The following is a 13,770-nucleotide window of genomic DNA, read 5'->3' on the forward strand; positions in this document are numbered from 1 at the left end:
GCACAGGTAACAAGGCCCGCAGGGAGGAAGCAGGCAGTGAAGGAGAGAGGTTGGGGACACAGACAGGTGTTTCGCCGCAACACGTACTGCTGTACGCGTCATTCAGCCCGTACGGCCTGCCTGCACTAGTGATAATAATGTTGTGGGTCCTTTCTTGTTGTCTCTAGTGTTGTTTCTTTTTTTCCTGCTTCTTTCTTCTTTTATGTAGTTTCTCTTCAGTAGAACTATATCTGCCATATGTCTTCCCTCTGTGTCGATCTCTACATGCCTCCTTATTGTCTTTGTTTCTCCTCAACCTGGCTCCTCGTTTTCGTCGTTTCTCTTTTTCTCAGTCTGGTTTCTCTTTATCCTGGCTCCTCGACGTTTTCTCTGTTTCTCCTCAACCCGCCTCTTTCTTCTTTCTGTTTCTATCTGTTCTACTTGCTTTTAAATTCAATTCTTTGCTCACATGTCACGTGCCTGTCTGTTCTCTGTCAGATTTCTCTTCTACCTGACCCCTCGATCGTTCTCTCTTCTCTCTCTGTTGCGATCTGTTCTGTTTTCTATCGGCCTCCTGCTTTCATCCGCCCCTCTCTTTCTCTCAGTGTCTGTGTTGTTCCGTGTCCACCGTGCATGGCTTGACTGAATAGTCCCTTCTTTTGCCTGCCAGTCAGGCTGCACTTATATTCTATTCACACATAACTACCTTAGTTAGCCTTTGCTATTTCTGTCTCAGTCCCCCTCTCTCTTATTCACCTGTCCAGGCAGTAGTTCCTTCTACCTGAAACACAAGCGTGGCCGGCAGGTGTATACTCCACTATACCTGCCAAGACCAAAGACACTCTAGTCCACTGAGCACAAATCAGAACGGCCTACTACTCTAACTAACTGTCCCTGTGCGTGAGTACTTTTGTTTGAGTTCCCTCCTCTGGTGGTGGCAGGAGGAAGTTTGTTTTGAGGGTGAGGGTTAGAGGAGTGGTGGTGGTGGTAGTGGGGGGGGGGGGGGGGCGACCGAACACTTACATCACCACAGTGGATACCCCTAATACTACCCCCCACCCCTCCCCGGTTTTAACGCATCCTATTTTTTACAACCATGCTTTCCTAGACTTTCTGCGAATAACGTCCGTAAATTTACCCGATATTATTAAGCCTTTCACCTTTTTAAGACCTGTCAAGGTATGAAGATCTCAAACCGGGGGGGGGGGGGGGGGGGGGGGGTCACTGTCGGTCATACCGAGCAAAGAGGACTAAGGAGGAGGGAGGGGGGGTGGAAGGTACGAGAGATTTGACACAGCAACTTGACTTGACTTGGCATAAAACTTGAGGGATCTCGGTTGGTGTTATGTGACCGGTGTAGGTATACGTATGTGGAGAGACCCTGTAATTAACTCAGCGTATTAGAGTTACTGTACGGATTCCTTCTAAAGTAGGCTTGCTAGATTATTGACAGTTTGGATAGACGGTGAAGACGAGTGGTAACGCACTTGCGCTCGGAAGCGAGAGGTTGCGAGTTCGACCCTGGGTCAGGGCGTTAGCAATTTTCTCCCGGCCCCTTTCCTAACCTAGGTGGTGGGTTCAAGTGCTAGTCTTTCGGATGAGACGATAAACCGAGGTCCTTTCGTGTACACTACATTGGGGTATGCACGTGAAAGATCCCACGATTGACAAAAGGGTCTTTCCTGGCAAAATTGTATAGGCGTGGATAAAAATGTCCACCAAAATCAATCAATCAATATGAGGCTTATACCCGTGTGACTTGGAATAATAGGCCGTGAAAGGTGGATGCAGCGCCTATAGGCTGTTGATCTACTGGCCGATGTGAATGCGTGATATATTGTGTAAACAAATTCCATCTCACACGGCATAAAGCGCTTTGAACTTCGGATAAGGCGCTATATAAATACCCGTTATTATCATTATTATTATTATTATTATTATTATTATTATTTAAGTTATTGAGACATCCCAGTGCACTAAGGGATTTATAGAGCAAATCGAGAAAATTCATTATTGAACGAAGCGCATAGCGCTGAGTTCAATAATTATTTTCGAGATTTGCTCTATAAATCCCTTAGTGCACTGGGATTGTTTCAATAACGATATTGTCAGTACCGCCATAGAAAAAAGAAGATTCCAAACGCACATTTTGCAATGCGCATTTGAATAGGCATAACTGTGTGGTCAGGTCGTGTACAGTAAAGATCTACTTTTGTGTGGGGTGTCTCAAGTGTGTCGTGCTTTCGTCACACGCATTTTAATTTCTGTTGGTAAATTCCAGTGTAGCGTTAATCTGAACAGTGATGATCTTTCAGAGAGACCTCATTTGAACTCGGAGAAAGGGCTGTGCTGTTCATTATTTGCGATTCGAAACCTCCAGTCGAGCTTCGACGGATTGACTGTGCGGAGTGACTCCCCTTGAACTGATTGACTCGAAGCCGCGGGACTCGACGGTTCGCACATTTTCAAAACAAATGTGGCATATTTCTCGTGTTGTATCTTCACTCATCGGGGAGTCTGATACTAAATATGAACGGTAAGAATGCTCTGAACCCTACACGTATTATATCCCCATCGTTTTTTCGTTCACATTTGCCCAACATGTTAATTTGCTTAGCGGGGTTTGTTTGTTTGTTTATTTGTTGCTTAACGTCCAGCCGACTACGCAGAGCCATATCAGGACGAGGAAGGGGGGATGAAGGGGGCCACTTGTCAAGCGATTCCTGTTTACAAATGCACTAACCCATTACTTGTGTCCCAGCAGGCTTTAGTAAAACTAAATTAATACCTACTGGAAGATTACCAGTTTCCAGTATGTTAAAATAGGCTTAACCTATCTACTGCTGGACTTACATCAGAACACTAACAGATTAAACTATACATGAATCGCGAGACAAGCGGCAAGAGAAGAGATTTTTTGGAAAAAATACAGGTGAATGAGCAAGAAGGCAGAAAAAAGAAAAGAATTCATGAAGAAAAAGAGAGCATGACAGGAAAGAGGAACCAAAAATCTACCTAACAGCAAACTAGAAAGCTCCTGCGGTTCCAAAAACAGGAGGGGCCTTTAATTTCATAACCGCAGTGCCCCACTGCGGGACTGAGCGGGGTTTATGTCGTCTGCTAGGGCATCAAACCACTGCATGCAGTCTGCACTGACTGAGTCTGCACGCACGAGGCACGCTGGTAATAAGTCTTATAATGGTAAGAACGTTCTGAACCCTACACGTTTTCGATTACGATTGTTCTTGCCTTGAAAAAATAATTCGGAAACCATTCATTTACTGAACTGATGCAGTCGTATTTCAGTGTAGTCAGTGCGGCTACGTATGACAGACTCACAGAGTCGATCGAGTCAGTCTTCCAAACTGGTCTAGCTGGTACGTTATCGGAATAACACTTGTGTTTTCTGCTAGCGGGTGGGAATTTTATATTAACTCATCATTTGGTAATGTGGATGATAAGCTACATGCCACTAACACGATGAGAAGAATCTATGCAAGTCGGCGAGAATTAGATTAAACACAGCGGCTTCTATTTTAGATCAGTGGCAGCCGCACTGTGGCACAGGCACATGCAATCTGTCAGAAAAAACCCACTTCTGCTTTAATTGAGAAGCAGGGAATTTATGGTCATTTGGTATTGTGGAGAATATAAGCTACATGTCAGTAATTAATTCTGAGGATGAGAGCACAGTCTTGCTTAGGTAAAGCGGGGCGTAAGAATACGCTCTGTGGAAAAGTTAGCGCACTCCAAGAGTGCGCTAACAGTTTTAGCGCATCGCCATTAGCCAATCAACTGGTTCACATCAGTCATGTGACACCAGTACTTACTGACAATTATTATTATTATTATTATTATTATTATTATTATTATTATTATAAGCGTGTGTGTAGGGAAGGGGGGTAGGGCAGCATAGCTGTGCGATGTGTCTGTGTGTTCGTGTGTGTGTGTGTGTGTGTGTATGTTCGTGTGTGAGGGTGTGAGGGTGGGTGGGTGTGTGGGCCCGTCAATCTATCTGCCTGTCCGTTTGTCTGTCTCTTTGTCGGCAAGTTCATTCATACCCGCACGAAAACTTGCGTTGGTGCAACTGCGTTGACGCTTACCCCCCCCCCCTTCCCCTCAATAACACACACACACACTCGCATCTCCACGCTCTGTCTGTGCCCCCCCACCTTCTCTTTCACACACACACACACATATATACACACACACACATATATACACACACACACACACACACACACACACACACACACACCTCCTCCTTTGTAAGGACATCATGTGTTTGAAAAAAAACCACGCAAGGAGCCCCCCCCCCCCCCTCTTATTATTTCTTTAATTACCAATGAACTCATCCCCAAGAACAACGACGGGCCTGTCTCTACCCTAAAACATTCCTACACGAACCGAAGCTAAACTGTTCGAGGTACAGTCGAGTTGGGAGGGGGCGTGGCGGTATGTGGACATAGAGATTAACACAGTAGTTTTGTTGCTGGGCGCTGCAGGTAACAGTGGGGCTATCAGTGATGACACCTCAAAGTCAAGCGCTCTCAAATCATGACTACACTTTGAACCTTGCTTTCTGATATTGGTAGCATCATGAGACCGAAAGAAGAGCGCTGCACAGCGGCGCTGTAGCCGAAAAAGTCGTTTATCGTTGTTTTTTTGTTTTTTTAAATCTAAAAATGTTACTGCTATCATTCCAATATCAAGATTAACAAGAAGAGCAAACGCTCGATCGAGTCACTTTCGCAGTTCTGAATATTATATGAGGCATCAGATGGACAGGAAGAAATTGCTATTCACAACACAATACAGATGTAAATAATTTGATGTAAAGAATAATCCTATAAAGTTTGAATCAAATCCGATGAATAGTTTCAGAGATATGATATTTCAATTTTTTTCCTTCAAGACATACCTGTGACCTTGAAAAAGGTCAAAGGTCACCAAAGCAGACGTCAAAGTGTAGAGGTCACTGGGAGTCACGTTCACATAAAATTTGAGCCCGGTCACTTTTATAGTTTCCGAGAAAAGCCCAGCGTTAAGTTGTGTGTTGCCGAACAGAAAAGGCTAGTTATCTCCCTTGTTTTTCTGATAACGTTCGTAAAAGGCTACAGATGTAAATACTTTGATGTAAAGAATAATCCTACAAAGTTTCAATCACATCCGATGAACTTTGTCAAAGATATAAAATGTCTAATTTTTCCTTTGACGCTGACCTGTGACCTTGAAAAAGGTCAAAGGTCAACGAAACCATCGTTAAAGTGTAGAGGTCATTGGAGGTCACGACTAAACAAAATATGAGCCGGATCGCTTTGATAGTTTCCGAGAAAAGTCCAACGTTAAGGTGGTGTCTACGGACGGCCGGCCGGCCGGACGGCCGGCCGGACAGACTAACACTGACCGATTACATAGAGTCACTTTTTTTCAAGTGACTCAAAAACAACAACAACAATAACAACAACAAGAAAGAAAGGTTAGTTATTGCATAGTTTGATTTTTGACAAATCGGTCTTCATAATGGACGGGCAGAATAATAATTGAGACACATTTTTTTTTAAAAAGGCTTCCAGTCTGTCTGCTATAATTTTTCTGTCTGTCCACGCTACAAACCTTTGGGTCGATGTACTTGTGAATGTTTCGTTTTGTTAATTAAACGTTCCAATGACTAAATATTTATTATTTGTTTTTTGTGCTTAAACTTTTATACGTAAATGCCCCAAACCCGCCCTCTCCGAAATCAAGGTTCAGATAAACATTTTGTGTTGAAGCCACCCAATACGGCGGTGGCTATTACGCCCGTATGACAAGGTAGATTGTCTGTGAGATAGGTTGTTTCTGGGGTAGGCAGGTATAGGTACACACTTCACAGTGGACAATTACTTAAAACCGTAGGCAGTTCGCACGAAGTATAGGTTGTATTCGCTAACCTAACCCCTCCCACCCCTCTGTCTGTGTGTGTGTGTGTGTGTGTGTGTGTGTGTGTGTGTGTGTGTGTGTGTGTGTGTGTGTGTGTGTACGTCTCTCTCTCTCTCTCTCTCTCTCTCTCTCTCTCTCTCTCTCTCTCTCTCTCTCTCAATCGCTCACCCACGCGTGTTTTACCATGGTCAATTTCGTCAAAACGCGTTTACAAATTTGCACTGCAATGAAGAACTGGCTTGGAATAGGCTGCGCTAACGAATCTCCAACAGCAACATTTCAATTTGCGTGAGTTTTGTTGCTGAAATCCTTCAAAAATGACACGTACGGGTAGCAGTAAGTCTGGACGACGATCTGCAAGTGCCCGCAGAGGGAATGCACCTTTTTCTTGGAACCATAATAATAAAAATGCTTTCTCGACATAAAACTCTTTTCTCGCTATTTTTAATCTCTCATTACAAGTAATGGTTACAACATTTGCGTCATGCAAAACACAAACAGACGTGGGAAAACGAAATCCAGCAAAACAAATAACCGGCACGGTTGGCCTAGTGGTAAGGCGTCCGCCCCGTGATCGGGAGGTCGTGGGTTCGAACCCCGGCCGGGTCATACCTAAGACTTTAAAATTGGCAATCTAGTGGCTGCTCCGCCTGGCGTCTGGCATCATGGGGTTAGTGCTAGGACTGGTTGGTCCGGTGTCAGAATAATGTGACTGGGTGAGACATGAAGCCTGTGCTGCGACTTCTGTCTTGTGTGTGGCGCACGTTAAATGTCAAAGCAGCACCGCCCTGATATGGCCCTTCGTGGTCGGCTGGGCGTTAAGCAAACAACCAAACAAAAGCAAAACAAATACCTTCCTTCATGCTCACAAACACAGATCTGGCCGGGCTTTCACACAAATTATTACCAGCTATTGTGTTTTCAGCGTAGCAATAGGGTCCGATATTTAGACGAGACAAGTATAATGCCGACGAGTCGAAGACGAGTCGCATTATACTTGTTCGAGTCTAAATATCGGACCCTATTGCTACGCTGAAAATACAATAGCGATTATATAGCTGTTCTGACCTTTATTTGTTGTTCCAAACTTACAAAATGACAGTTTTTGCGTCGATGCGTAATGGTTTTGATAGCAGACGCCGTTTCTTATGCGCATTAGTTTTGCGCAGGCGCCATACTGACTTTGGAAAAAAACTCGATTTGACAACACAGCTGTTAAACAGCTTTTTATTAGTTCATTCGTATACAACAAAAAGAAGTTTGAGTTTTTTTAATTTTGAACAAGACTACTTATGAAGAAGACCAAAACACAACATCAACGGAAAACTAGAAACAACTGAAGAACTAGGATGCAACAAGGGGAGGAAAGGAGAACAGCTAATCCGTACAAAGCGAGCAGACGGCAGCGATGTTTCCAGTTTGGGTGAATGGCATTTATACTTGTCTCGTCATGAAGCGAATTTTTTAACCTCAGTTATAAACGACTACATGAATGTTTGTGCCATGGGTTGTACATCAAAACTTCAGAGGGGAAGTGGGGTATTTTGTGGAGTTACGAGATAAGAAAAGCCGAATGCGAACATTTGTGTAAGTCGGCAACTGTGAACTAAGCTCACAGGCACACAAAAACGGCTGTTCTGTTGTACTCCCCTGTTTGTACTACATTTTTCGACTTTGGGCTGTTTCATCGGGAAGTTAGCAGAAAAGGGTATGCTATCGACATTTGTAAAGCTCTAAAAACATTCCCGAGAAGAATTTCAAGTTGTCAGTGTATGCTGTTGTCGCGATCAGTGAAACATCGTGTGGTACAGGTGGGTAAACCGGAACCATGCGTCCTTGCTATTGACAATATGCTTTTGGATATTGAGAAAAATGGCCGACTTCCGTAGCATTATGCTTTGATGATCGGAAGAGACCATCCAATCACAGCCCCCGAATTCCCCCACGTGCTCATCAGAATAGCTATAGTATAAGAACATCATTTCACTTGGTCGCATACCACAAATCAACATTCTGGGCTTCTTTCTGGTCAAAGTGGGCAGTCATACATTTTGCTGAATTAATTTTGAAACTGACACCTATGTCAACCTGCGAAATTTATTCAGCAAAAAAACCCGCACTCTGTATACGCAGAACGCAACCAGGCAGCTGATTTTCAGTATGTGTCTAAACAGAAGGATGCTCTTAGCCAGAGTAACCTCGAGCTGCTGCTGCTAGCTTTACACCCGGAGGAATTAAGCGACCCGAATTTTCCAGCAGTGGGGTAATAGACTAGAGTAATGACAATGAGTTAGTGAACCTGATCGTTTTCACAAGAAAGAATGATATATGTAGCTGTACAGGGTTTCGACGAAAGTGCCGATAACACCGCTGGGGGTGACAGCGGGATGTATATATGTTACAGTACATTCTCAAAACCAGGAAATTTGCGAAATCCCTGAAAATTTCAGTAAATTTGTGAATTTCCTGTTTTACTCAGGGATTTCACAAATTTCCTAAAAATTCTAGGAAATTTGCGAATTTCCTGATTTCAAGGGGCAGGAAATTCGCAAATTTACTGAAACACATTTGAAGGGAAACAAGTGCTTTGTTGGTTGCTTGTGAACCATTTAATGATTCTGGTTTCCTTATATTAATGCAAGTTAAACACTCATATTTCTCTCTCTCTCTCTCTCTCTCTCTCTCTCTCTCTCTCTCTCTCTCTCTCTCTCTCTCTCTCTCTCTCTCTCTCTCTCTCTCTCTCTCTTATACTGTCATGTTTCCTAAAATGTTTAACATAAAATCTGAACGAGTACATTAAAAGGTACATTGTGACACTCATATGTCTCTGCTATACTGTCATGTTTCATAGAATTGTTAACATAAAATCTAAAGGAGTACATTACAAGGTACATTATGACACTCATCTCTCTCTCTCTCCTTTTCTCTGTATGTCTCTTATACTGTCATTTTTGCTTGAAAATATTAACATACCATTATGACACAGGATAAAAACAAAACACACAGGGCATGTGGCACGTAATATAAGCATTCGCTTGAGTTCGTGTCCCTATTATTTCTCGTTTTATTATTGTCTCATGTTTAATTGAATAAAACCGTGTTTAAACCAGGACATATGGCAATGAAAAGACGCTTAAAAATGTCTTCATGGTGCGTCTTATTTATTGGTGCAGGATGGCTGCTGTGACATCTTGAGTTGCACATTACTTGTGCTTTGTAGCACTTGCATCGATTTGTTTTACATTTTGTCGACCCTGCACAGCTGCATTTCACAAAACCTTGCCCGCCTGATGCTGACTGTTCTATCACGGCTGACCGCAACGACACAGCCTTGTCAAGAGAGACATCTTCTTCGGTTATGAGCGCGCTTGATGACGTCGAAAGTTTCCTCGATGGTGACATAGTAGACAGGTTTTTTTCCAGAACAATTCCTCTTCTTAATGAGCTTTTCAACATGACCACACTGTTTTATTTTCCTCACGTTGTCTGAACAGTTCTGTGGTGAACTTCAGTTCAACATCTGCATTGCCTGCCATCCTGTTGGGCTGCCTATCAGCAAAATGAACCAAACGCGGACTGAACTGCAAAGGCTTATGGTCTGTCAGACTTGGTAGTTCAGGTGTGATCTGTTTTTACATGAGTTTTCGTGATCCCAACACCAAAAACTTCTTATGATTTCTTTTCACTTTCCATTCATGTGGCTGGCGTGGCGGGTTGGTAGTGTGTCGGACCCAAAAATTGAAGATGTTCGGTTCAAATCATGCTCAAATCAACTTTTTTTTTTCTTTTCTTCTAACAGCAAATCTATCAAAATCACAAATGTAAAATAAAGAAAACTGACTTTTTTATTATTTTTTATTTTTAAAGAATTTTACACATTTACTGAAACGTTGTTCACTGTTCAGTAAATTTGTGAAAAAATGGCATGCTCATTTCAGGAAATTCGCAAATTTCCTAGAATTTTTAGGAAATTTGTGAAATCCCTGAGTGAATCAGGAAATTCACAAATTTACTGAAATGTTCAGGGATTTCGCAAATTTCCTAGTTTCGAGAATTTACTGTAACATATATAACCGTTCAGTATTCGAGGAAATTGAATGTAATCATCCGTGGCGAGAACAACAAGGTATGACTGAATATATTCAGTCCGTTTTGACCACGAAACTAAAGGTACGAAAACAACAGTCGTAAACTACCTGGATTCTGAATGACACCATTATGCCGATAACATGCTATTTTGGAGCTATTGTTGAAATCTGACGAGGAATGCTGAATTTAACGTGCACAAGTGTTGTTGTTATTGTAGTTGTTGTTGTCGTCGTCGTTGTTTTTGTTGTTGTTGTCAATGTTTTTGGTTGTTTTAGTCGCTGTTGTTGTTGTTGTAGTTGGCAGTGGTGGTGGTGATGATGTTGTTGGTGGTGATGGCGGATGAGGTACTTGTAATTGTTGTAGTTTCCATGACATCTCAAAGTTGAATTACGCCTCTATTTACCCGAATTAAAATGCAGTCCTGCGCAAGATCGAACAGAACAGTCGGCTTTCTATACATCTTCGTAAGACGAAAATAAATAGGTCACATAACTTGACTCGCGAAGAGCTATAAATGTCCCGGTATTGATAGATGTGCGTGATAAACAGAGTGAGGGTTCTATAGTCGTTTGCCATGTGAGTAACAGCATTTACGTACATGTATTCTAACCAGCTAAAATCGTAAAGACTCTTCTGGTGCCTGTGCATTTGTGGAAAGAATGAATGGAATAATTCGCCGCTGGTATTAATAGGTGCCACATAACTTGTCGAACCACTTCGATCAAACCCTAAACGTGGACTTCGCTGGGACAACGCCACTTTCAACAAGATCGTCAATTACTCGATGTTGTCTTTGAAAATGTTTCCGTAAACGTATATATATAGCGGGTGGTATTGTTATGTTGGGAAAAGAATTGTTAAATATTGAGTCGAATCGATTAAAAAAATGCCGGTTACAATGGTTAGGAAAACTGTGTGTGTGTGTTGTGTGTGTTGTGTGTGTTGTGTGTGTTGTGTGTGTGTGTGTGTGTGTGTGTGTGTGTGTGTGTGTGTGTGTGTCTTTGCTGTACATTTCACCATCAGTACACCACAGTAAAGTGGCTACTGAGCGAAGACGAAAACGGTGCTATTTGCATGAAAGAAACAGAACCATTGGAACAAATGGCTCCTAAAAGGGTAGGGGAGGGGGGGGGGGGGGGGGGGTCCGAGGTCTAGTACACTAACCTTCCCATGATCAGTGAACCCTGAATTCGTCCAACCTTCGACCCCATTTTACACACAAAGCTCTCCCACTCCTACCCCACCCCGTTCTCCTTACGGTTCAGGTGTGTGGTTGATAGGAATTGTCCAAGGCACCTGTGTTTGACCCGTCGTTCTCTCATCCGTGAATGTTTACATACACAAGACTGATTGATCGTCTGCATTTCTGCCTGACTCCCTGTCTGTCTGTCTGTCAGTGTGTCCGTCTTTCTTTTGTGTGTCTTTCTGTCTGTCTGTCATCTTCCTTTTCAACATAACTTTGAAGCAAGTTCATAGTTGAGAACAAAACCACAGACGACTTTATTGATTATGTTGCAGATGAAATACCCAGAGCGGAAAGCATGCACGTGCATGAATCAATACAGTGAAAGGTGTTTTACATAATATAGCTGATAATATAGCAGGCCAAAAATACCAGTTTTTGTCGTGAGTTTTTAAAAAGGGTTTTTTACTTCTTGGTAGGAGTAGGAGATGTCTGCCATCAAAAGAATGTGTCCCCGTTCCTAGCTGATAGCGTCACATACAGGTAAAATTGTATCGGTCTGTATCGTGATTTTCCCCTTTTTGATACAGGTATAGTAATGTTTCCTGAGCTGTCCTCCGTCAAGCGAATGTGTTCTTGTGTCAAGCTGACCTCGTCGCATGCAGTTAAAACGATATCAGTCTGTATCGAGAGCTTCCCCCCCCCCCCCCCATTTTGATACAGGTATAAAGGTGTTCTCCGTGTCCGCGAATGTGTCACCGTGCCTATCATGGCTGATAGCGTCGCAGCCGGTTAAATAATATCAGTGTGTGTCGAAAGGTCCCCCCATCCCCATCCCCATTTTGATACAGGTTGTTACCCCCATCAAACGAATGTGCCTTTGCTGAGGATGAAAGTCGCTTGTTCATCGGTTTCAATGCTTGTTATTCTCTCAGGTGCCAGGAGGTTGGTTCCGCAAAACTCTCACTTACTCTTGTTGCACTTGTCGTATGCGTTTGGAGCGCTTACGTCCCTTTGTTTCTGAGACGGTATCTATCATAGCTGATACTGATCTCCATTTTGATACAAGTAGAAATGTATCATCCATAGAGTGGACGCCGAATATGTCATCGTACCCTGTCAAGGTTGCTGCAAGTGTATGGTTGGCAAATGAGTTCACGAAGCACACACTGAACAGCTTTGATTTGCTTTCACTTCTTTGGTCGTGATGATGACAGTTGAAAGTTGCTTCTCTGCGGATGAAAGTCAGTGCTTGTTCTCTTTCATATTTCACAAGGTGCCAGGAGACTTGTGCAGCCTCTCACAAGTTACTGTTGCTGTCTCTATGTGGAGTGCTTACTTCCCTTCCCTTTTCTCATGTAAACGTTTAACGTTCAACTTTCTCGACATCAATGTAGGTTAGGAAATATTCATTGACAATTCATTCCATAACGTCCAGAGGTTTATGCTTGGTTCTCGAGGTTGAAAATGTCATGTATGCGAAAGAACTGGAGTAACGTATTTTAATAGCAAATACAAATTGTATTTAGGTGAATAAAAATACAATGGCAAAGTCAAACACAGGTCCTTTCTTCCGAAATACACAAATAAATACAGCTTAGGAGTAAAACAGAAACAGACAAAGAGTAGGAGAACTTGGAGAGACAAGAGACCAACGCAGACATGCACACAAACAGACTGGACATTCATGTAACAATAAATAAAAAAATACAGCACATGCATAAATTTCACACTAAAATTATTAACCTCTGAGTAATTGTGGTGGATATGTTCATTTTGTTTAGTCGAGTACGATTCTCAATCATAAAGCTATCTTGTCCAAAGATATTCACATTCGAAATCTCTTGTCTAAGCAAAAGGAAACAGCAGAAACAATTCAAACTTCAGTTGTCTAACGAGCCTTTTGATTGACAAAGAATAAACTAATTATTTGTAATCAAGAACTAGTTTCTTTCTTCTTTGTTGTCTATGCACTTCCTTCTTTATATATGTATATATATATATATTCATATGGAGACTCAAACAAAAACAGCACCTATAACTTTAATAAAAAAGCAAACTTTGCGAGAAAGAAAACTAACAAACGAAAAAACGAAAAGTTCACAATACTCACTTGGAATCAACAGTGACGATAGAAGTCTTCCCAGAAGGCAAGTACACATCCAACGTCACTTTATCGTCCACCTCATTCATGTTGACGTCATCAGCGGGTTCTCCCGAGGAATACGTCAGAGGGGTCGGGGCACTGCCGTTGGAGCTGGTGGCAGTCCCCTCCCCTCCCAGTTTTGTTTGCCCCATCCCCCCCTGGGGGGTTGTGGGGGCCGGTGCCCTCTTCACCCCTGCCGTGCTCATGCTTTTTCTGCAACGACACAAAATCAAAATCATAAATATTTCAATGAAGACATCTTGGTTTTGTTCGTCTTTATTGCATTTTTGATAAGCTTTGGTGTCTATTAATTTATTCATGTGTCACTTTGATTTATCAAACTATGTATGCATTTCTTACCTCATTATCTGATTATTTATATTCCTTTGGAAGATTAATACTACGAATGTATCCCCCGAATTTCGCAAAAGCGTGAGTGCACGGGTGCGTG

The 13,770-nt window shown here is 42.4% G+C and overlaps 1 protein-coding gene across 3 annotated transcripts in view; it reads right to left on the reverse strand.

Moving 5' to 3' along the window:
• Positions 1 to 13,770, reverse strand: part of LOC138982077 (cordon-bleu protein-like 1) — an 86,562-nt gene that overhangs the window by 35,235 nt on the left and 37,557 nt on the right. For all 3 annotated transcript variants that reach the window (XM_070355299.1, XM_070355301.1, XM_070355300.1), the window contains exon 2: positions 13,287 to 13,532. In XM_070355299.1, coding sequence (XP_070211400.1) covers positions 13,287 to 13,532 — 246 coding nt within the window. The remainder of the gene's footprint in view (positions 1 to 13,286; positions 13,533 to 13,770) is intronic.

The sequence above is a fragment of the Littorina saxatilis genome, linkage group LG12 (genome assembly GCF_037325665.1).
Source record: "Littorina saxatilis isolate snail1 linkage group LG12, US_GU_Lsax_2.0, whole genome shotgun sequence".
NCBI lineage: Eukaryota > Metazoa > Mollusca > Gastropoda > Littorinimorpha > Littorinidae > Littorina > Littorina saxatilis.